Source organism: Mixophyes fleayi, chromosome 2, assembly GCF_038048845.1.
Source record: "Mixophyes fleayi isolate aMixFle1 chromosome 2, aMixFle1.hap1, whole genome shotgun sequence".
Classification (NCBI taxonomy): domain Eukaryota; kingdom Metazoa; phylum Chordata; class Amphibia; order Anura; family Limnodynastidae; genus Mixophyes; species Mixophyes fleayi.
This window is the reverse complement of record NC_134403.1, coordinates 328,247,949-328,273,381: the sequence shown is the minus strand read 5'-3', so window position 1 is coordinate 328,273,381 and position 25,433 is coordinate 328,247,949. Positions and strand designations below refer to the sequence as shown.

At 41.4% G+C, this 25,433-nt stretch overlaps 1 protein-coding gene across 1 annotated transcript in view; it reads right to left on the bottom strand.

The window, feature by feature from the left end:
- Positions 1-25,433, bottom strand: part of NEK8 (NIMA related kinase 8) — a 50,450-nt gene that overhangs the window by 8,844 nt on the left and 16,173 nt on the right. The window contains exons 5-13 of the mRNA XM_075196826.1: positions 23,078-23,283; positions 20,268-20,347; positions 18,810-18,997; positions 16,646-16,793; positions 16,361-16,437; positions 5,522-5,639; positions 3,422-3,572; positions 1,254-1,417; positions 804-962 (exon numbers count right to left, since the gene is read on the bottom strand). Of these exons, the coding sequence (XP_075052927.1) occupies positions 804-962; positions 1,254-1,417; positions 3,422-3,572; positions 5,522-5,639; positions 16,361-16,437; positions 16,646-16,793; positions 18,810-18,997; positions 20,268-20,347; positions 23,078-23,283 (1,291 nt within the window). The remainder of the gene's footprint in view (positions 1-803; positions 963-1,253; positions 1,418-3,421; positions 3,573-5,521; positions 5,640-16,360; positions 16,438-16,645; positions 16,794-18,809; positions 18,998-20,267; positions 20,348-23,077; positions 23,284-25,433) is intronic.

Sequence of the window (25,433 nt, the reverse complement as noted above, 5' to 3'; positions counted from 1 at the left end):
GGCAACAGGTTCATGGGTTTCCCATGCATGTGATGGGTGTCCCAGTAACTTTTACACCTGTTCCTATGAATCTCATTGTTTAATATCTCCAATTACAACCTGGAGAATCACTTTTTAAAGAACCAACTATACTACACACAGACTGAACCTGCTGCTCATTCCTACAGTCAAGCGTCAGGATCATTGTTCAACTAGACCACAACGTGGGTGGCCACACTAGATAAGATCCAGCCATCTGGCTCTTGGGACAAGAAGCTGAATTCACTTCTGGCTTGAGTGACGCTTATTGGAGAGACTACACACAGGATGATAACAGTCATCTTGCAACTGCATTTTCCACCATGTTGGCAATGATCCCATTAATTGCAATAGGAACATGCTGCTATTTTCAGGCCACACAATGCAGTACTGGGTCAATTGCTAGAATCATCTGCAATCTTGCAGCATGTTTGAAGAGCTAATTGTTATTAATTTAGTACTGACCAGCACTAGTATTGTATCTGCAGATATATGTACCAGCCTACTTAGTATATGCCAGAGCACCAGGAAGAGACCTGGCTACAAATATCCTAGCACTACATGGGTAATTTAAAATCCCTATACCCAATGACTTGAATCCTAGAAGATCTCATGGTTATAGGTCAGGGAATGGCAAAATCCATCATAATTAAGAAAAGTTTAAATCCGACAAATATTGCATTTTCATCAATGTTTACACGTTTGCTTTTCACATGATAAATATATCTCTGGCCATGTGGGTGCAGTAAATGTAATGGCTGCACTGTATACACTATAGGGCTCACCTGCACAAACAGCTACTGTGAAGGCATCACCACAGGCCACCATTGTCACCTTTAACCCCTGTGGTGCACTCACAAGATAGGGAATTCTACTGTGTCGGTGAACGCTGGTACCCAACTGTCCATGTTGATTGCTGCCAAAGATGTAGCACTGGCCCTGGGCTGACAGAGAGGAAGCAGAGACGCAGTAAAGTTAGAGTGATATTTACTTTGTTCCCTCACTCATCTCACACGTCTCTGTGTGTTTGCACATACAATAGCATGTCAACACAAATGTTAGCTTTAGAAAGTCGCAGTGAAAAACTTTCCTTGCTAGATACAAAAGGACATGAATGTTGGCCATTTAAGTGAATACAAACAGCAAATCTCATTGTAAACATGGTTTTCTCTCACTTTTCCTACACATTTCTGCACAGAATAACTTCTCTTGTCTCCCTCAGCAGTTTTACTCACCCATTACTACAGCAGAATGGGAGGTCCCCACATCAGCACAAAGGATAGGCTCCTGATTCAGAGGTGCTGATTGGACCGGAGTGAAGGTGTAGGCCTCTTCCACTTGATCCTCTGGAGGGGGCTCACTAACAGACAAGATGACATCTAGGCCCAGCTTGTTAAACCTGACAAAATCAAAGAAATATACTTTGCCTTGAATTTCTTAGAAGTATCACTGGAAACAAATGATAATGAAAATAGACATTTTACCTAACTGCAGGCACTAGTCATGGTAGCAAGGTATTTGTCAAACAGAGTTTACTGCACTGAGGACCCACAATTAGACCTCCTAGTATGAAGCCTAGATGGGAAAGGCTTCTATAAAATTCCCCATTACAACAAAAATACAAGGATCAGTTAAATAAATACATTTTTAGTTCTAATATCAGACCAAATCTTTGGTCCTACTATTAGTCCTTGCCCAAGCCCAAAATGTAATCTTACCCTAAGCTGTAACCTTATACCTTAAATTAGGCTCAAATTCTAGTACAAGACCAAGCCATATATGTAGATTTGACCTATGCCTAATGGTGCCCCATGTTTTCTCAATATGCAAGAACCAACCGCCTTATATCCCACATCAGGCCTCATAATTACCACCAAATAAAAAGTGAATTTTTGCACTATACTTCTAACTGGGTACATTTTAGTTTCAGTCTATAATTGCAAATTATTCATTGAGTCTTGCAAAGGGTGATCTTTGCCAAGGGTCTCCTGAGGGGGTGGCTATGATTATGTGAGAACCTATTTACAATGTCTTGTCTAGGGGTTGGGTACGATATATCTATAGTGAGAATTCCCACACGCAGAATTCCTGCAAAAGAAATCCGAAAGAGTGAAAAAACTAAAGTAAATGAAACAGACTTACCTTGAATCCGACGCTGGAGAGGACCGATGGAAACAGCATGCTGACAGTAAGCCATTCCGATGAAAGAACTGAGCGGCACTGCAATTTGACATCATCGCGACGTCTGTCAATCTATATTTAAAGCGGCAATGTGGGAGTTAAGTGTTTAAACACTTAACCTTAGGGGTCCCCACATTGCCGCTTTAAATTTAGCTTGACAGACGTCGCGATGATGTCAAATTGCAGTGCCGCACAGTTCTTTCATCGGAATGGCTTACTGTCAGCATGCTGTTTCCATCGGTCCTCTCCAGCGTCGGATTCAAGGTAGGTCCGTTTCATTTTCTTTAGTTTTTTCACTCTTTCTTCTATTTTTTTGCAGGAATTCTGCATGTCGGAATGGTGGTAATCGTTTGCTTGTCTAGACAAAGGTGGCAGTTATATATTTGTTTACCTATTTGCACAACACACATATACACATGCAATCAGGCTGCCTTCTGTAATCTCTATTATTCATTTATTAACAGTTATTTGTATAGCGTCAACATATTACACAGTGCTTTATGGAGAGAAGATTCAATCATTCACATCAGTCCCCATCCCAGTGGAGCTTACAATCTATATTCCCTACGACATGGGGGCACACACACTAGGGTTAATTTTGACAGAATCCAATTAACCCATTAGTATGTCTTTGGACTGTGGGATTAAACCAGAGTATCCAAAGAAAACCCACACAAACATGGGGGGAACATATAAACTTCACATAGATAGGGCCCTGGTTAGCTCTATCTAAATGTTCTATGAAATGCAAGATAATAAGGTGTCACTATATAAATAAATTATAATAAGCATAAAAGGTCATTATAACACTCAGCACAAGAATATTCGATGTGTCTTTTAATAAAAAGACTAGTATGCAGTTTATTAGTATGAATTCCTATTAATTGTTCTGCACATGTTAATTTTTTATTTTACATATTAGTCCGATAAACTAAAGTCACAAAATATACTAAAATATATAATTTCAGACTCAGCAGTTAAATAAAGTTGCACCTTTAACAAGCACCTGCCAGCCTACCAAGTTATGCTAACCTTCTGCTCAAAGATTTCATTGACTATTGCAGATTCTCATCTACACTGTATGTTTTTTAACCCAGTCTACCAGATACTGGAAAATCCAACCTCACATGAAATGCGCTTACAGATTAATCTGCACGAACCCAGCACAAGCGAGAATATTATCAAACTGATTGAACTGTTATCAGCCAAAGAGCATACAAACCTGTTACTGCCACAAGCCAGGATCTGATTACCCACTGTTACAATCATAGAACTGTCAATGCCACACACGACTCTCTGGGGTTCATACTCCTGTGGGATGGCTACCTGCTGAGGAGAGTTGTGCGATTCCTGGTTGCCTAGACCTAGCCGCCCTGTTGTGACCAGAGGAAGATGTTTATTTTAAAATGATATAAAACAAATTGACGAGTTCGGAATTTATGACTTGAACAGGTATCGCGTTTCCTGATGTATAGCTGTCACTTGCAAGACATGTCCGTTAATCTGCTTACTGCTATTCTCAGCAATGAGTTTGTGATACAAACAATGGCGTTAACAAGGATCAAACAGAAATACATTTAACTTAATGTTAAAAAGCTGTAGAATAAAACTATTGTAAAAGCAAACAGTATTAATAATGTCAGTGTGTAACTTATAGCTATCAAACAGTTTCAGGGTACATAACTGAAGGTAAAAAGGCCGTAGAAGCAACAGAACTGGGGTAGCACTGGTTTAGGGTGGTTAAGAAAAAAATATTTGCTTTATTTTTTTCTATGTCTAGGGTTGTCCTGTACCACCCACCCATAAAGCCAGTTAGACTTGGGAAAGGGGACAAACAACAAACAGATACAATTAAACCATCATCAGGTAGACTGTACAGTTTATTCATAATGGCTGAGTGTAGGACACACTATGCAATGTAGAGCTGTACCGGGACGCAGGACATGTTTTCTGTTGTTTCCAGCATAGCCCAGGTTTTTGACATATAAAAATATTTAATTGAAAATTCTTGCTTTCCTAGAAAACATGCCCCTGAGCAACGTGACTAATTGAATTAGTGGTAACTGATACCTATAATGGGTTTGCTGCATGTCTTGGACTTATTAAATAAGCTCGCTGTATGGATGTATTTAGAAGGGTCCAGTTGTGTCCTTTTCACTTATAATTACAATCATCTAGCTGAATGTCTGTTAGCTGGTTATCATTTATTATGTGGAGGACCAATACACTGTGGACCACTGCTCTGAAAATTGTTATCAATATGTCCAGTTAGCATGGTCCTTAATCATGGCAAGGGACACTTACTGTGTGGGGGATTCATGTATACGGTGCTGGGTTCTCTATGGGACCAGCGTTAGAGAACTGAGGGGGAAGGGCTCATTTAATCGCAACCTAAAGCTTAATTTGATCCAATCCTGTCATTGCAACAGGACTAGAGGTCACAGGAAATGAAGAAACTTGCTACCTGTTAGATGGTATTTTATAAGCAAGAGCCATACAAACTCAAGGGAGGACAACAACTTGATGACACGGTTGTAAAGGGACATCTGAGTGGGTTAATCACAGCTGTGTTGGAATGCGTAAGGACACGATAAAAGCCATTTTGCACTATTTCAGCCTACAATAAAATCTTAAGGTTACTTGTGTGAACCAGACCTCGAAGTTACTCTTTTACCTGTATAGACGCTACAGCTTCTGTACCCTGTAAGGCACGTTGTTAAACTGTCCAAGTATGAAGCGTCACACTTAATGTGCTCAGGAGACCTGTATGTAATAACATTGTCATACACTCTTCAGCCAAAAACAGCTACTGTCACTCAGATTTATTATTATTATTATTATCGTTTATTTGTTAGGCGCCACAAGGTTTCCGCAGCGCCGAACATGGTACAAACAGTAGACTATACAGGGTAAAACAGTACAGGACAATAAACACAAAGTACCAGTACTTCAGAAACTCCAAGCAGGCAGATACAGTAGAGACGGAGCAGAAGAACAGGTATGGAGACAGGAGGGAAGAGGGCCCTGCTCATTCGAGCTTACATCCTAAGGGAGGGTAAACAAAGTCAGGCACAGAAGGGAGCCAGTGAAGCAACGGGGAGAGAGGAAAGGAGCCAGGGGAGAAACAGAAGGGTGAGTGGTTAAGTGGATGGTTGGTAGGCCTTAAGGAACAGGTGAGTTTTAAGTGCCCGCTTGAAGGAGCACAGATTGGGTGAGAGACGAATGGAGCGAGGGAGGTCGTTCCAGTGAAGGGGTGCAGCACGGGAGAAGTCTTGGATTCTAGAGTGGGATTTAGCCATAGAGAAGTCTGAACAAGTCTTACCATTGTCCCCACGGCCCCAAGAAAACACTTCTTTCTCGTTAGAAACAGCAAGAACATGTGAAGCCCCGCAGGACACATGAACGATCTCATAACCCAGGAGAGCTTCTACTATCTTGGGCTGTGAAAGAAATCATAGGAAGTCATCATCATCATTTATTTATATAGCACCACCAATTCCGCAGCGCTGTACAGAGAATATCTGTAATTGAAACCAGTCCCTGCCCCACTGGAGCTTACAGTCTAAATCTCCTAAAACACACACAGAGACAGACAGACCAGGGTCAATTTTTGAGTCCAACATAAGAGTCATGTCATAATGTCAACCTTCTAGCTATTATCACTACATTCTCTTTCTAATAAATCCCTATAAATAGCCTTGACGATACATTATGCTCAGAAAGCAAATTACTGGCATTTATGTGATTTGTACATTACATGTTAGTTGGTAATTATATACATACAGAATGTCATCAGTGATCCAGAAGACGCAGCAAAAACAAGTAACTAAAAAGTGTACAGTACTGTAGAATAAATAATTTAGATACAAACGTAATTCTACTACAAATGCTATTATAGTATAACAATGAAATACTAGCATCATAAGAAGAGGATTGTAAATGGCTACAATATGGTGTTTTACCATTTTACCATGTTACACATAGCTTGTAAGGTAATATGGGGCCTTTTTAAGACCTTTATAAAACACACTAATTACATTTTAGTTTTGCTACATGCAGTATTTGCACTATGCATCTAATATAAGACTGTGCAAGAATTTTTATTAACATGTTATGAAAAATGACAAAAAATAAATTGCACTCTATTTGGTGATGATTTTATTTTTTTACTGTGCCACCAAAATTGTAGAATTTTAGCCAACTGTTGGATGCTGATCCTCACACAGTGCTTAGCAATAACAAATAGTGTGCACTGAAAGGAAAGGCTGGTAATGAGTGTGCTGCAGTGCTTCGTGTTGAGCTCATTCTGTGCAAGCAGTTTCCAATAGGGATGAGCGCACTCGGATTTCTGAAATCCGAGCCCACCCGAACGTTGCGGATCCGAGTCGGATCCGAGACAGATCCGGGTATTGGCGCCAAATTCAAAAGTGAAACTGAGGCTCTGACTCATAATCCCGTTGTCGGATCTCGCGATACTCGGATCCTATAAATTCCCCGCTAGTCGCCGCCATCTTCACTCGGGCATTGATCAGGGTAGAGGGAGGGTGTGTTAGGTGGTCCTCTGTGCTGTTTAGTTCTGTGCTGTTTAGTTCTGTGCTGTTTAGTTCTGTGCTGTTTAGTGCTGTGCTGTGCTGTGCTGTTTAGTGCTGTGCTGTGCTGTGCTGTGTTCTGCAGTATCAGTCCAGTGGTGCTGTGTGCTGTGCTCTGTCCTTCTGAGGTCAGTGGTGCTGCTGGGTCCTGTGCTGTGTCCTGTTCAGTCCAGTGGTGCTGTGTCCTGTGCTCTGTGCTTCTAAGGGCATAGTTATTTCCCCAATATTCCCCTGTGTTTAAAAAAATAAAAAAAAGTTTTTTTAAAAAATACCAAAAACTACTTTAATATTTTTTAATTACCACAAAATTTTCACAACCAATCCTGCAGTATAAGCCCATTGGTACTGCAATATTACCAAGTTCACACATTCAGCAGTAAAAGTCCAGTGGTACTGCAATATTACAAAGTTCACACATTCTGCAGTATCAGTCCAGTGGTGCTGTGTCCTGTGCTCTGTCCTGCTGAGTTCCGTAGTGCTGCTGGGTCCTGTGCCGTGTCCTGTTCAGTCCAGTGGTGCTGTGTCCTGTGCTCTGTGCTTCTAAGGGCATAGTTATTTCCCCACTATTCCCAAGTTTTTTAAAAATAAGAAAAAAGTAAAAAAAAATAAAAAATTTAAAAAAAAAATAAAAAATAATAATTATAACCAAATTTGCAAAACCAATCCAGCAGTATAAGTCCATTGGTACTGCAATATTACCAAGTTCACACATTCTGCAGTATCTTGTGCTACATATAATGGAGACCAAAAATTTGGAGGATAAAGTAGGGAAAGATCAAGACCCACTTCCTCCTAATGCTGAAGCTGCTGCCACTAGTCATGACATAGACGATGAAATGCCATCAACGTCGTCTTCCAAGCCCGATGCCCAATCTCGTAGTACCGGGCATGTAAAATCCAAAAAGCCCAAGTTAAGAAAAAGTAGCAAAAAGAGAAACTTAAAATCATCTGAGGAGAAACGTAAAGTTGCCAATATGCCATTTACGACACGGAGTGGCAAGGAACGGCTTAGGCCCTGGCCCGTGTTCATGACTAGTGGTTCAGCTTCACCCACGGATCTTAGCCCTCCTCCTCCTCCCCCCCCCTACAAAAAATTGAAGAGAGTTATGCTGTCAGCAACAAAACAGCAAACAACTCTGCCTTCTAAAGAGAAATTATCACAAATCCCCAAGGCGAGTCCAAGGGTGTTGGTGGTTGTCAAGCCTGACCTTCCCATCACTGTACGGGAAGAGGTGGCTCGGGAGGAGGCTATTGATGATGTAGCTGGCGCTGTGGAGGAACTTGATGATGAGGATGGTGATGTGGTTATTGTAAATGAGGCACCAGGGGGGGAAACAGCTGATGTCCATGGGATGAAAAAGCCCATCGTCATGCCTGGTCAGAAGACCAAAAAATGCACCTCTTCGGTCTGGAGTTATTTTTATCCAAATCCAGACAACCAATGTATGGCAATATGTAGCTTATGTAAAGCTCAAATAAGCAGGGGTAAGGATCTTGCCCACCTAGGAACATCCTCCCTTATACGTCACCTGAATAACCTTCATAGTTCAGTGGTTAGTTCAGGAACTGGGGCTAGGACCCTCATCGGTACAGGGACACCTAAATCCCGTGGTCCAGTTGGATACACACCAGCAACACCCTCCTCGTCAACTTCCTCCACAATCTCCATCAGATTCAGTCCTGCAGCCCAAGTCAGCAGCCAGACTGAGTCCTCCTCAATACGGGATTCATCCGAGGAATCCTGCAGCGGTACGCCTACTACTGCCACTGCTGCTGTTGCTGCTGTTAGTCGGTCATCTTCCCAGAGGGGAAGTCGTAAGACCGCTAAGTCTTTCACAAAACAATTGACCGTCCAACAGTCGTTTGCCATGACCACCAAATACGATAGTAGTCACCCTATTGCAAAGCGTATAACTGCGGCTGTAACTGCAATGTTGGTGTTAGACGTGCGCCCGGTGTCCGCCATCAGTGGAGTGGGATTTAGAGGGTTGATGGAGGTATTGTGTCCCCGGTACCAAATCCCCTCGAGATTCCACTTCACTAGGCAGGCGATACCAAAAATGTACAGAGAAGTACGATCAAGTGTCCTCAGTGCTCTTAAAAATGCGGTTGTACCCACTGTCCACTTAACCACGGACATGTGGACAAGTGGTTCTGGGCAAACGAAGGACTATATGACTGTGACAGCCCACTGGGTAGATGCATCCCCTTCCGCAGCAACAGCAACAGCTGCATCAGTAGCAGCATCTACAAAATGGCTGCTCATGCAAAGGCAGGCAACATTGTGCATTACAGGCTTTAATAAGAGGCACAACGCTGACAACATATTAGAGAAAATGAGGGAAATTATCTCCCAGTGGCTTACCCCACTTAGACTCTCATGGGGATTTGTGGTGTCAGACAATGCCAGTAACATTGTGCGGGCATTAAATATGGGCAATTTCCAGCACGTCCCATGTTTTGCCCACACCATTAATTTGGTGGTGCAGCATTACCTCAAGAGTGACAGGGGTGTGCAGGAGATGCTTGCGGTGGCCCGCAAAATTGCTGGACACTTTCGGCATTCAGCCAGTGCCTACCGCAGACTAGAGGCACATCAAAAAAGCTTGAACCTGCCCTGCCATCACCTCAAACAAGAGGTTGTGACGCGCTGGAACTCCACCCTCTATATGCTGCAGAGGATGGAGGAGCAGCAAAAGGCCATTCAGGCCTACACAGCCACCTACGACATAGGCAAAGGAGTGGAGATGCGCCTGAGTCAAGCGCAGTGGAGACTGATTTCCGTGTTGTGCAAGGTTCTGCAGCCATTTGAACTTGCCACACGAGAAGTCAGTTCCGACACTGCCAGCTTGAGTCAGGTCATTCCCCTGATCAGGCTGTTGCAGAAGCAGCTGGAGAAAGTGAGGGAGGAGCTGGTAAGCCATTGCGATTACAGCAAGCATGTAGCTCTTGTGGATGTAGCCCTTCGTACGCTTTGCCAGGATCCGAGGGTGGTCACTCTTTTAAAGTCAGAGGAATACATTCTGGCCACCGTGCTCGATCCTCGGTTTAAAGTGTATGTTGTGTCTCTGTTTCCGGCGGACACAAGTCTACAGCGGTGCAAAGACCTGCTGGTCAGGAGATTGTCCTCTGAAGAGGACCGTGACATGCCAACAGCTCCACCCTCATTTTCTTCCACATCTATGGCTGCGAGGAAAAAGCTCAGTTTTCCCAAAAGAGGCACTGGCGGGGATGCTGATAACATCTGGTCCGGACTGAAGGACCTGCCAACCATTGCAGACATGTCTACTCTCGCTGCATTGGATGCTGTGACAATAGAAAAAATTGTGGATGATTACTTTGCTGACACCATCCAAGTAGACATGTCAGACAGTCCATATTGTTACTGGCAGGAAAAAAAGGCAGTTTGGAAGCCCCTGTACAAACTGGCTCTATTTTACCTGAGTTGTCCCCCCTCCAGTGTGTACTCGGAAAGAGTTTTTAGTGCAGCGGGGAACCTGGTCAGTGAGCGGCGAAGGAGGTTGCTTCCTCACAACGTTGAAAAAATGATGTTTATAAAAATGAATAATCAATTCCTCAATGAAGTACAGCACTGCCCTCCAGATACTACAGAGGGACCTGTGGTTGTGGAGTCCAGCGGGGACGAATTGATAATGTGTGATGAGGAGGAAGTAGACACTGTAGGGGGAGAGGAATCAGAGGTTGAGGATGAGGACGACATCTTGCCTCAGTAGAGCCTGTTTAGTCTGTACAGGGAGAGATGAATAGCTTTTTTGGTGTGGGGGCCCAAACAAACCAATCATTTCAGTCAAAGTTGTTTGGTAGGCCCTGTCGCTGAAATGATTGGTTTGTTAAAGTGTGCATGTCCTATTTCAACAACATACCTCTCAACTGCAGCTCATCCCTCCTCTGCGGGGATAATGTCTCCTGTGCTCTGACACGTCACTCTGTGTACTCTCAGCCTCAGGATCTGACACTACAGCTACCATGCCTCTTGTAGCAGCCCTCACTCCAGGGCCTCTTCCATGTGCAGTGTCCCCCTCTCTCTTGGGTTCACTATAGTGGCATGGAGTTCTCCCCCTCATCCAGGGCACACATTCCTTGCCCTGGCTCAGTCACCACGCTCAGACTTCCAGGCAATGCTGGGGGAGCCTGGGAGCTTCCACCCCAGGTCCCCAGCTACAACTCTCCTCTCCTGTGTCTTCTCTCTCTTTCTGACACTTTAAAGATCGTGCCTTTAAATGAAAAAGTCAGTCTTCATTGCACGACTATGTGCAAGTGCAACAGGGACATTTTTTTGGGTTTACAAAGTCAAACAATAACACTTCGACCCTGTCTGTCTGGGGTCTCTCAATGACGAATTGTCTGTAGCATGTTTGGAGGAGGTATTGTGGCCCCGGTATCAAATTGGGTACCGGGGCCACCCCACTATGCAGTCCAGATACTTGTTTGGTGGAATTCCGACACGTGGAGGGTTTTTTAATTATATTGTGGCCTCGGTACCAAATTGTGTACCGGGGCCACCACACTACGCAGTCAAGATAGATAGATGCGTATTGCGTATTATAGATAAAGTACATTCAGTGGTGTGGGGCAAATTGAAAAATATTCCAAATGCACTGACATTATCAAAAACAAGAGGTTGTCACACGCTAAAACTCCAACATGTATATGATGGAGAGGATGGAGGAGCAGCCGTATGTGTAGTGTAATGCAGATCTGTTGAAGGTTTTTTATATATTTTATTGTGGTGCCCAGTGCCCACTCCTCTACGCAGTCCAGATACATTTATTGGTGCGAATCATAAAAGTTCAGGGTTTTTAAGATATTGTGGTGACCCACTCCTCTACGCAGTCCAGGTACAATTATTGGTGCGAATCATAAAAGTTCAGGGTTTTTAAGATATTGTGGTGACCCACTCCTCTACGCAGTCCAGGTACATTTATTGGTGCGAATCATAAAAGTTCAGGGTTTTTAAGATATTGTGGTGACCCACTCCTCTACGCAGTCCAGGTACATTTATTGGTGCGATTCATAAAAGTTCAGGGTTTTTAATATATATTGTGGTGACCCACTCCTCTACGCAGTCCAGAAAGATACCTTGTTGCAACATTTTGGACTAATAACTATATTGTGAGGTGTTCACAATACACTGTAAATTAGTGGAAATGCTTGTTATTGAATGTTATTGAGGTTAATAATAGCCTAGGAGTGAAAATAAGCCCAAAAACTTGATTTTTAAACTTTTTATGTTTTTTTCAAAAAAAATCCGAATCCAATACCTTAAATCCGAACCGAGACCTTTCGTCAAGTGTTTTGCGAGACAAATCCGAACCTCAAAAATAACGAAAATCCGGATCCAAAACACGAGACCTCAAAAGTCGCCGGTGCACATCCCTAGTTTCCAAGTGTAATAGCAGCAGGCTAGATACGTTCCTTTTTTAATTGAGGACACAAATATGTTAGTTAGAGTTGACCTCCCAGCAGGAACAGATAACACTAGAATTGCATTTGTAGGAGACTGAATCCCAGTGATGAATTATTGTTATCTTCATTATTATTTATAAGACGCCACAGATTCCATAGCGCCGGACACAGAAGCTCGTAACAAATAGATGAGTTAATACACATAAGTAGCACAGATGAATGTGAGTAATGCTATGGGGACTCACACTGAGTGCAGCAGAAGACACAACAGGATGTTTGAGGGACAGTAGACAGACATGGGGCAATAGGTAGAGAGGACCCTGCCCGCGAGGGCTTACATTCTAGAGGGAGGGGTGGTGAGAGACAGTAAGACCAACTGGGAGAAAACGGAGATGACAGGCAAAGTAGAGGAGGTTATGGATAGAACAGTTAGGAGGTGGTAGGATAGGAAAGCTTGAAAAGGTGAGTTTTGAGTGAGCGTTCGAAGGACTAAAGGTTGGGGGGGGGGGAGTCAAGTGAGGGGGGTTAGGGAGTTCCAAAGAATGAGGGCAGCACAGCAAAAGTCTTAGAGAGGAGGTAATGAGAGGTGAATTGAGGCGGAGGTCAGAGGCAGAATGAAGTGGCCGGGTAGGTATGTTCCTCAAGACAAGGTCAGAGATGTAAGGGGGAGAAGTGTCAGTAAGGGCTTTGTAAGTGAGAGTAAGGAGCTTGAACTGAATTGGGAAGCCAATGAAGGGAAGGATGTGTGGCGACATTACAAACGATTATAAAACAGTGTAGTCTGTCAGGTAATAAGACTAGCTGAATACTGGCTGCACAGGCAGATGGGTTAGCTATAGGATTCAAGCATTGTTCCCTTAAACTGCCAATGCAAAATACAATTTTGGTTGACCAAACTGAACGGTTGTAGAGTGCCTAGACCAATCCTAGACAATAAAAACAAATTTTATTCAGCAAGAAGGAAAATCTAGTTGGCTGATTACCCACATTGGAACATGTTTGAGATCACTGGCTAAATAGTAAAGTGTGCAGTCAAATTCCATTCTGATCATATTGAATCACTGTGAGCGGGTTAGTGCAATTTTGCCCTCCATGTGTGAGTTTAATTGTTCCAATGGATCCAATCACATTGTAACATGACACCAGCATTATATCATTGAATTCAAGTATGGAGACCTCATCTGCAGAGAGATAATGCTAAAAATTGCTAAATTCCAAATAAGTGTTACACAGAGGGTACAGGATCTTAGAACAAAGCTTACCATGAAAGATTCAGAAGCTTAACTGCACCGCTTAGAGGAAAGAAGAGAAAGGACATGATTGAAATATTGAAGCACATAAAGGGTATCAATAAGATTGAAGTGGTTAGTATTTCCTATATTAAACCAAAATCCAAGAGGACACTGTCTCAAACTGGTGGGTTGAAGGAACAATGTCAGTAAATATTATTTTATTGAAAGAGTAGTAAATCTCTGGGAACTTTCATCTGGAAATAGGTTATAAAGAAAGTTCCAAAGAACAATAAACTTAGTTTCATATAGAGGCTGATTAGTCATCTGTGTGACAGGCGCCAGACGTCACTATTCTGTGCTGCTGGGGTACCCTGCTCCTTGCACTATTCGGTAGTTTGCAAGCATAAAGATCTGATCATTCACCTGTATCAAAAGCACACACATGTAACAACCAACAAGGATGTCAGGATCAGTCAGGGGAAAAGCAGGGGTCATTTTGTAAATGTAATTTAGTAAATTTCCCACATGGTGCTCCATATAACAGAAATGACCCTAATCCAGAAAAAGTTTAAAGCATTCCATATAGCAGATCACATACCTGTACATGCTAGGAACAAACTTCTAGCAAATGTAGTGTAACTACATGAACATGAAATAACTGTATGGGGAGGATAAACATTCAATCTCGAGAATACACCATTATTTATTTCAATAAAACAAGTTGGATATATGACTTGTGTTTCCTATACAGCTGTGTTAGGCACTGCGACCTTCCTGCACCAGTTTGATAAGAGCTTCACATCCCTCCTCTGTTCCTTCCACTATATAATCCTCAGTCTGTGACATCATGCTTGTCTCCCTCCTATCATAACTGGAGACAATGACCATCTAGGTTTCCGCGGCGCTGCGGAAACCTTGTGGCGCCTAACAAATAAATGATAATAATAATAATAAATAATAATCTACCCAACCAGATCATTAGTGGACAAGTTGATAAATTCGCTCCGAATGTGACCTCTATTGACCTATGTGTGCAAACATCTTCTGACCGCACTAACAGACCTGTCTGCCCAGCACATTCGCTAAATAACCGGATTTCATGTAGTTTGCCCACTTACAAATGTGGTAAATTTGGTCCTGTACTGAGCGGCATGACCGCACTATGTGTGGCATCACATTAACAAATAGATTTTACAGGAGAAATTATGGACAATGTGACAAGGATATTACAATTAAAAACGATTCAAAGGCAAAATGCCCAAATCATAAAAAAATTCCCCACAACTGGGACTCTGTAAACTAAGCACTAATTACATCTGGTGTTTACTGTCTACGGTGGTTATAAATCATTCTTATTTCATCCCCTGAGCACAAGATTAGAAATATACAATACTTTCAATTCTAAACAAGCGGAATAAAATAAAGTACATTTTAATTATTTCTGTGAACGGTTTTTATTTAACAGTATTCTCCCACAGTGCTTCAACCACCAGACGAAAACAAATCTGTTTGGCAAGCTCAGTAACACAATACTTATTATTATTACTGTTTATACATAAGGCGCCACAATAGGTCTGCAGAGCCGTGCATAGAAATTCCTGCAATATGTGACCATGCAGTGATTATGTTGCCTAAACAAGCTGGCAAAATGAATCAGTTCAAAGAATTGTGTATTCCATATGAATTAGATGTTCCCGTTTTGCAGACGTTGCTGTGCTTGTTCTGCAATATGGAACATATGTTGTTCTTTTAGTAAAGTGCTGCTTGCCAAGTAGTACGGTTTATGGTCTTTAATTGAGACATCTTTAAGAAATATGCATTATGCTTAATTTATAAACAAATATGCAAATTTATTATAACACTGTTTGCCTGACACATCAGCTACATCAACCTAACAGACTTTAACAGGAAAATGCCGTGGCGGCAATTTATAGCGCGAAATGGAAGTATATCAGCTTGCCTTTACCAGGCAATACTTATTTGGTAATAAAAAACAAAGGGTCTGATTCATTAAGGATCTTAAATGAAGAGGAGTCTTATTTCAGTCTCCTGGACAAAACCATGTTACATTGCAAGGGGTGCAAATGTGTGTTCTGTTTTGCACATAAGTTAAATACTGACTGTTTTTTCATGTAGCACACAAATACTTGATAGCTTATTTGTACACCGAAATTTAAAGTTGATATTTGTGTGCTACATGAAAAAACAGTCAGTATTTAACTTATGTGCAAAACAGAAAACTAATTTGCACCCCTTGCATTGTAACATGGTTTTGTCCAGGAGACTGAAATAAGAAACCTCTTCATTTAAGATCCTTAATGAATCAGGCCCAAAGTCCCTTAAAATACTTCATTTTAATGTCTCTTTAAGGCTTGTTACCAATGGGCATAGCTTGCTTTTAGTATTGTTCTAAATACCTGAATAAGCATAAAAATGGGTATCAGGATAACCTATTTGTTCCAGTGACCCAATACCCACTTGCGGAAAACAGCGGCGGAGCACGGAACGGCAGCGTCTTATGGATGCCGCCAGCTCCACTGATCCCCCCACCCCTGACTACAGGAATAAGCGCATATCAAACATGATCGTAATAGATAATTTGCATTGTATTTAAGCGTATACTTGCCACAATTTGTTTTCTTGTATTAAATGACATTCACCACTGAATCGCACTAGTTTGCCAAAATTACTCTAAAATACGTGACACAATTTCTTTTCCATTTTTACACAACAGAATTTGGGTTACTTTAAAGCTAAGTAATCATTTTCTACAAAAATATGTTGAGGTGGAAAGGAACCCAGTTCTTATTCACCTTCAAACATCTTGCATAATGACCTTTACTTTATAATTGAGTACTTGACATCTAAATCCACAGTATGGTAAAGTTCAGGCATAAGAATTAATAAACTTACTTGAGTGACATCGTTAAAATTGGCATGTCCCAAGCAGCCATTGCTCCCACTGCCAAATGTCATAATGATACCTCTGTCTGGAGAAAACAAAAACCTCTTTATAAAAACATTAATTTAATGTGTTTCTACTGAACTAACCGCCAAAGAGGGTGTCAATATGGATTATCTAAGATGCTTTCCTTCAATTTATATAATTTGCTGCTATAGGAAAACGATACCTTGCTTCAAGCTAAAAGCAGTGGCTCCTCTAAATAGTAACAATTACTGCGGCACTCCGGTCCACACCTGTTAAGCATGCAGTAAAGAGGTCTCCGCAAGACACGTGCTTGATGGTGACTCCAGACTGGCCCTCCAGGAATCGCGAGATGAACTGAGGCTGTGCGTGATCTATAGAACCAGGAAGTGAGGGCGCACCCGCTCCTATAGGGGGGGCCTAGAATTCAAAAGGTCAAAGAGAACAGAACAACAACAAAGAACAATTAGTATAAATACAAGTTGTATTATGCAAATCACATACAAGTAACATTGACAAATATATATAAATATATATAAAACTCCTAAACCTTGACAGAACTTTAGATGATTGATAATGTACTTACAATTGCTATACAGTAAACAGTTTAGGTTATTGTTGTCTATTAACAGTCACTTCAGATGAAAAGAGGTGCGTGATGTGCCCTTTAATAGGCCTAAAGGTAGGATGTCTACTGTGCATAAACTAAAGGTCCCTATGATCAGAACTTTAACTTAACATCCCCAGTCTGCTAAGCTTCTTTAACAGTTATGTATAACAAATATATATATATATATATATATATATATATATATATAATATATATACACACACACACAATCTGGATAGCATAACCCATCCAATCAGATGATGTTGTCATCCTGAAACACCTTGTGCCGTGCTGAGACATCTTGCCCCCTTTATAAACCTTGCAGGCACTGATGCCTGGAAAATACAATCACTGATAAACTGGCTCTTTGAAGGGTTTATATGGGAGAGACTCAGGGGTATATTTATTAAACTGCGAGTTTGAAAAAGTGGAGATGTTGCCTACAGCAACCAATCAGATTCTAGCTGTCATTTATTTAGTACATTCTACAAAATGACAGCTAGAACCTGAATGGTTGCTATAGGCAGCATCTCCACTCTTTCAAACCTGCAGTTTAGTAAATACACTCCTCGGTTTCTCTGCTCGTCAGGGGTGGAGAGGATTTCTGATGAAAAATATACCGTTTAATAAACAGATTGTTTAGCACTGTTGTTTAGGTCTAGTTTTTATTTTGATAAGTTTCAAAATAATCATATGGCCACGGCAGCAGGCAAATCAACATTATGAAAACAATGCACTATGTGCTGTATATTCATTTAAACTTATCCAGGGTATCAAGCCCTGTAAAAACGAATGTCAGCGGTTTTGGCAAGGGAGAGTCACTCTGGGACAAGGGCTCTGAACATGAGACTTCCACAGTTCTGTCACTTGGAGCAAGAGGAGTTATAACTGGAGTTTATATTCCATCTTTCCCCAAACATAGAGCAAACGGAAGATCCATGTTACCTCATCTCACTGGCTATCATGCTTGTTTCCACTCACGCATACAGCTGCCCATCCATAATGCTACAGCGCAGCTATAGAGATAATCTTCCATAGAGCTCTAATGAATTATTATCCAAGGGACCAAAACCAGCTCTGATTCCGGTAATGAGGGATTTCCAGGGGGAGGGTCCTGTGCCCCATCAGCTATATTTGTTGGACGGCATTGATTAAGACGTTTGCACAACTCCTTTAATTCCTCATCTATCCTGTGTTCTAATATTAAACAAAAAAACTGCCTGTTGCATATACCCCAATGAGGAGAATGATAAGATCAGTCAAAATAACACAGTAGAATGGTCCTGTTTTGAACAGACACATAAAAAAATAATAATACAACTAACTAAACAAAAAAACAGGTGAATCATTTAAGCAGAAATATGTAATGAATGCCAAACAAATAATAAACTTGGCATATATTTATTGTTTTTTGCTTTATTTCACTAAATAATACCCATATTTATTTCTATATTCTACGCTAGCCAATGACAGTGTACAGCACAAGTGTATCTCCTACCTATGGCTTCTCACTGTTCTGAAGGCTCCTGCATGCCCCAGAGAGGAGTAGGTGTCATGCTATGTCTACTCTTGAATGTAGAGGCATTGCAATCCTATATCTTTCGATTGCCTTTGCATTAAGTGACAGCTGCAGTGTGTCTGCTTGTGTAAATAACAGTTACTTGTAGACACCAGTTTTCATAGGCAGAGTAAAATGCTTTGCAAATAAAATATTTGTAAAATTTATGCAAACTCTCTTTATGACGTGCTGACACATGCTGAAAACTGTACCTCTCCCTGTAGAGGTCTATTGCTAATAACATGATGTAGAGTTCCCTGATGCTCACCTCCCACATGATGAGTCTCCCAGACTTGGTGACTCCAGCCTTCTGCGTTCTACCAGCTGATACCTGGACCACCTCTGTATTCAGCATAGGGAGGCGGAGAGGAGAGGTGATCCCACTTCCCCAAGTGTACACAGAGGACAGAGGGGGAGGGATGCCTGACTTAGCAGGAGAATAACCCACGCGGCCACCTGATTGTAACAAATCAACAGAAATACGAGCGTTAACTACAGCTCTGAATATTCAATTACCTGGCAAAACCCTGGTGATAATAAGACAAAGGAATGTGTGGCACAAACCTCCCTTTCGGCTTCATAATAGGCATCTCTCACATTAAATAAATGAGCAGTAAAGGCCAGATTTCATTAGTGCAATGAGACAGCTCATGGAATGTTCAAATGACAAATTATATCCATTTACCTTGCGGGAAACATTACATACATTCAATATGACAAAGAAACAAGCAGGGGCTGGTAATGCAATAAGATATGTACAGCCAGAATATTATATTTCAGTCTTGGGGCCTGATTCATTAAGGATCTTAACTTAAGAAACTTCTTATTTCAGTCTCCTGGACAAAACCATGTTACAATGCAAGGGGTGCAAATTAGTATTCTGTTTTGCACATAAGTTAAATACTGACTGTTTTTTTCATATAGCACACACATATCAACTTTGAATTTCAGTGTACAAATAAGCTATCAAGTATTTGTGTGCTACTTTCCTGGGGCCTGAACTACTTTCAGGCCTCAGGAAAGTAGTTCAAATATGAATATGTCAAATCAGATGCAGCGATCACAGACTTAAATGCACTTATCTGGTACAGAAAGGCTGCAATGTGGTCATTGAGCTTCTTGTGACTGTGTAGACAACAATGCACAAGCACATGATCACTGGTTGCTTCTGTATTGACGACATGCAAATTAGGGAACATCTCAGATAACAAACACTATGGTTTGTTAACACACGCTGCAATACCGGAGACAATAATGCCAACTGATCCGATATCACAGAATGTGTGGCCCCAAAACTATCCTGACACTCAACAGTAATCTGAGCAAGGTTGACTATATAAGACGCTGATAGCATTTACCTTCCGGCCTCATTTATTACCATCTTTCAACTACACTAACAGACCCCGGAAGATATTCAGCAGGTCAGTCCAAGCATGAATACATGGATCTTGTTCAAATTGACCCCATACGGGTGTGGCCAAATTAGTCATTGATCCTGTCACTTGGCGCTCTGGCTGAAGGACAGGACTAGCTCGCTTTTATGGAATTTCGTGTGTATATAGACTATCAATACATATACTGAGCCGTGCGGCTGCAAATGGATTCCATCAGCCCAACCAAATATTCCTTATAATCACATCATTTAACAAAGGAAAAGCTAGCTTATGAAATGAAGTGTCCATTAAAATTATTGTTATGATTAAGATCAGATGTATAAACTCCTCACCACGGGATCTGGCACTAGGGATCCGCCCAGTAGGCCGTCCGCGGTTCACTGCTGGCATTGCAGCCAGTGGCTTCTCCACCCTGTATAGCAGAAATATTCAACCATTAAGAGACCAGGGACAAGATTTTGTGAAACTTCATACATAAGCACACACAAAAGACAGTGTAAGAAGGCGAGTCTAACAAACATATAGGTTTATCTCCTTATCCATATAATCAGGTTAGCTGAAATGTAATATATAATAAATAAATAAAAATCTCCATTAACCTCCCTGTAAAAGGTGAAAATATTAGGGCACTTCAGATCGATGTCCAATTTGGCCACACATGCAAAAGACAGATCTAGGGATTTGGCACTTGACAAGAAAAAGGAGTAACCGCACCAAGGTATTGTATATGATATATAGATTAGAACATCCCCTAATTTACTAATAATCCAAATCTGTTCAGAATCTAAATATAAGTATTTGTCTGAAGGGTGCATCCAAATAATTATACAAAGAAGGAGGAAATCAGAAATATATTTTGAGGCACTCCGGGATGTTGTTACTTGGTCTGTAAGAGCCTCAAAATATACTTCTGTTTTCTTCCTGATTCTACACGGCACAATTACTGCTACTACTGGGATAATGACCGTCAACATGCTCAGATCATCTTCAACTGATAGATCCCAATTAGATCTTTAATGAGATTGGTGGTCTAACACTACCTCATTGGCCACTGAAATTGTAGTGTGTAGAAGGAATCCAGGAACAATGACTTCAGGGTACAATATATTATTATTTTTTTAGAATAAGCAAGCGCTGAAGAGATGATATCACAAAACACTATAAAACATTATATAAATTTGTGTGGGTTTCCTCCCACACTCCAAAACACATTAGTAGGTTAATTGGCTGCTGATAAAATTAACCCTAGTCAGTGTGTGTCTGTGTGTTAGGGAATTTAGACTGTAAGCTCCCAAGTGGGAGAGACTGATGTGAATGACAAATAGTCTCTGTACAGCGCTGCAGGATTGGTGGTGCTATATAAATAAATGATGATGGTACAGATATTGTTGCATGTGTTTATACATATCCAAAATCCTTGCAAAGTACAATGTTGAAATTAGTAAGTGCAAGCACTGATATTATTATTATTCTTTATTTATATGGCGCCACAAGGTTTTCACAGCACAGTACAAAATACAAAGTAAAATATGAACAGTGGACCATACAGGGTACAACAGTACAGAACAAGACCAGTAAAACCAAGACTCCAATGGCTCCAGGCATAGCAAGTACAGTGATGTTGGAGAAGGAGAAATGGTGTAGAGACAAGAGGGAAGTGGGTCCTGCTCATAAGAGCTTACATACTAAAGGGAGGGGAAACAGACAGAAGGCAGGAGAGGAGTCAGTGGAGGGGAACAGGCACAAGAGGAGCGCCTACAGGGAAGAGGGAGGAGGAGAAAAGGATAGAGAAATGTAGGTGGATGGCTGGAAAGAAAAAATGGGTTTTGAGTGCCCATTTGAAGGTGCTCAGATTATTATTATTATCCTTTATTTGTTAGGTGCCACAAGGTTTTCGCAGTGCCGAACATAGTACAAACAGTAGACTAAACAGGGTAAAACAGTACAAAACAATAAACAAAAATACCAATACTTCAGAAACTCCAGGTAGGCTGATGCAGTAAACACGGAGCAGAAGAACAGGTAGGGAGACAGGAGGGAAGAGGGCCCTGCTCATGTGAGCTTACGTCCTAAGGGAGGGAAAACAGAACAGGCACAGGGGAAGCCAGATGAGGCAAAGGGAGAGAGCGAGTGGAGGAGATGGGGGTTAAGTAGATGGTTGGTAGGCTTTAAGGAAGAGGTGGGTTTTCAGCGCACGTTTGAAGGAGCACAGAGTAGGAGAGGCGGATGGAACGAGGGAGGTCATTCCAGTGAAGAGGGGCAGCACGGGAAAAGTCTTGGATTCTGGAGTGGGAAGAGGTGACAGATTGTGGGACAGATGGATGGAGCAAGGGACACACACATACACACACCCCCTCTATCTCATTGTTCTTGTTTGTGCACTAATGACATAAAGATGTTACACTACACTGAATGTCTGATGAGCTGAGGGAAGAAAAAAAATTAAATTGAAATGTGCTGCTAGAAAACAAGGTGCAAGGTTTCTTATTAACATCATATACAGAGCAGTCTTAATGCAATTTGAGCTTTTGAGACATTTTGACATTTCCCAGCACTACTCTCCTGGTGGAGAAGGCAATTACATCCACAACCACAATCAGACTTAGGGAGCCTGAATATCGCTACTAGTCTTTGAACTACTGAACAGTAGTTTTGCAACAGTTACAGAAAGACAATGCTAGCTGAGAGACGTGTTGGACAAATATTGCAGGAAGGGGGAACCAGACATCTGTAGTTTCAGAGACACGATGAGCGTATATTTCTCTTTATCCTAAGATTTATGTGACATTATGTACATCCAATGGGTCCCCTCTTAGGATAATCTTAATATGCAATTAAATGAGCACCGGGAAGTGCTACATCTATCAGCACTTTGAGGTGGACTAAATGGCTAAACAGTCTCAGCTGTGATTTACTGATATTGCAAATGTGCAGTTAAAGCATAATAATGAATCTGCTGTTTGGTCTCATTGTCTATAGTGGCAACAGTTCAAAGCTAATTACTGATTAGCTGTCATGGGCTACTGCTCATAAGCACTTAGGTTAGTAAATAAAAGCCATTGTTATTTCCATCATGGGTGTCCAGGACATAATAGGTTAATAATGGGGCTTTAAGGGCTTGTCTGAATCACAATATACTGACCTCATTTTGATGCTGCCAATGTCGCTGTACAGGTTGAGAAACGCAGGTATACATATAGGATGAGCCATGATCTCATTCAGCTGCGGTCTCTTGGATGGGTCCAGATTCAGCATGCTTAGTATGAGATGTCGCAGTTCAGGACTGTAGCGGTCTGATATTGGGGTAAATGTCCCACTCATGATCTTCAGCACTAAGGCGGGCAAATTCTACACATACACAGAGTGAAAGCATTAAAGACATACAATGGAGGACATTTATGGTAACGGACGTAAAAGATAAAGTTGGTGTTGCCCACAGCAACCAGATGTTAAAGATACTAGGGGCTAGATTTACTAAGCTGCGGGTTTGAAAAAGTGGGGATGTTGCCTATAGCAACCAATCAGATTCTAGCTTTCATTTATTTAGTACCTTCTACAAAATGACAGCTAAAATCTGATTGGTTGCTATAGGCAACATCCCCACTTTTTCAAACCTGCAGCTTAGTAAATCTAGCCCTAGAAATCTGACTGGTTGCTATGTGCAATGCCAACTTCTCCCTTTGTATCAGTTTTAATAAATCCTCCCCTCCATTATATCATACTCAACATTTTATTGTCATTTACATGCTTCAGTTTGTTTTAAATTAACAAAATAAAATACTGCACTCTACACCCCTTCTTAGTTCCCATACATGGCCTGCCTATAACTGGCTTCCTTTGGTACTCCCTCCCATCTATAGACACTGTAAAATGAAAAATGTGTGTCTTCAAACCATGACCGTGCTGAGGTGTCTGTAGGATGTAATCATACAGGAGAGGCTGCTGCAGAGGCATCCCTGCCACTCTGCCACGTCTGGGGCAAGCTGAAACTCCCAAGCTATTGTTTCAGTGTCTAATGTTTGAAGTGGTTAATGTTACATATTTCAGAAATTACAAATAAATACATACATCATAAAACTGCTACATATGGTGCAAAGATGACTATTGTTTTTTGCTTGGCAACACATTGCAATCTGGTCAACTCGCACAACTGCCTAAAGCCAGATCAGTAAGCAAGTTGGTAAAACTGCACAGACCTGGTTATTCAGTAGGCAGGACTAGAATGAAAAGATGGCAGCACAGACACCACTTCCATGTGACCAGATCTGTACCGTCTTGTTATATCACACAGCACAATGCTTGGTCATCCTAAATGAACAAATTGGCACAATAAAATGTGCATGTACTCCCAACATTAGTCTGGTCCCAGACAAGAAAATAAAAGGTTAACTGCCTTGCTTATATGATTACACTGAAAACAACATCACACGTGACAATTTTTCTTGCTATAATCTGTCTCTGTCAGCACATTAGATTTTCCTCCAGCTAAATGACAGATAAACACCTTAAACTCTTCACTCACGGGGATACAGACTCAGACAGTAGGTATGTGCCTGCTATATATACTATTTAAAAATAAAACATTTGCTGTGTTTTAAAAACAAAAAAAACAACAACAACCCAAAAGAGGTCACAGCATTGTCTGTCTACACTAAGATGAAACTATCAAACAACTCTTGTAAAAAGTGACTTGGTTTCATGTCCCATGCAAAGGAATGGAGAAATTGCACAGCCCATCACGTCATTATATTCACAGTCTGCAACAAGCAAGACTATGGATCCCTTAAAATAATGAGAAAAATAATAGTCAATCATTTTTAAATTGAATAGCTTCATGAAATAATATTTGGAATGCATTTGCACACAAGGCTTGACAGTACTTATCCATGTCATGATAGGTGTATGTAATGCATAGTTGCCGACTCTCCCGGAATGTCCAGGAGACTCCCGAATTTTTGGGAGTTCTCCCGGACTACCGAGAGAGCAGGCAAAAATCTCAGATCCAGCTGTCGCCGTTCTTTAAGATGGTGGGGGATGGGGCTAAACGCGGCATTGTGGCCCCGTCCCTGCTGTGATTGGCTAAAATTAACAGGTGCGGAGCCTAATGGCGCACTGCGCGTGGCCACGCCCCCCTCGACAGACCCCCATCCCGGACAGCTGCCTCCAAAAGTAGGCAAGTATGATATAATGTGTATTTATGTCAGGAGGAATGCTGTTAGCCTTTCTGTGTTATTTTGTATATGAGTTATGGAGGGATATTAGTTCTATCAGCAGTTAATAAAAATACACAGCTTCAGCTGAGCACTAACAACATCCTCTCCTTTGTGCCCACTAAGGTTTAATGTTTGTAGCAGATGTTCATCCAGCCCGTGAACCACTAAAAAGACCAGCAAGTCTAAAAAGGATGCTGCTCGATATATAAGCTGTTAGCAAAATCTAACACTTCAGGAACCAAAATATGTTAATTAATGCTAGAGTTTTCGGAGGAAACATTTCTA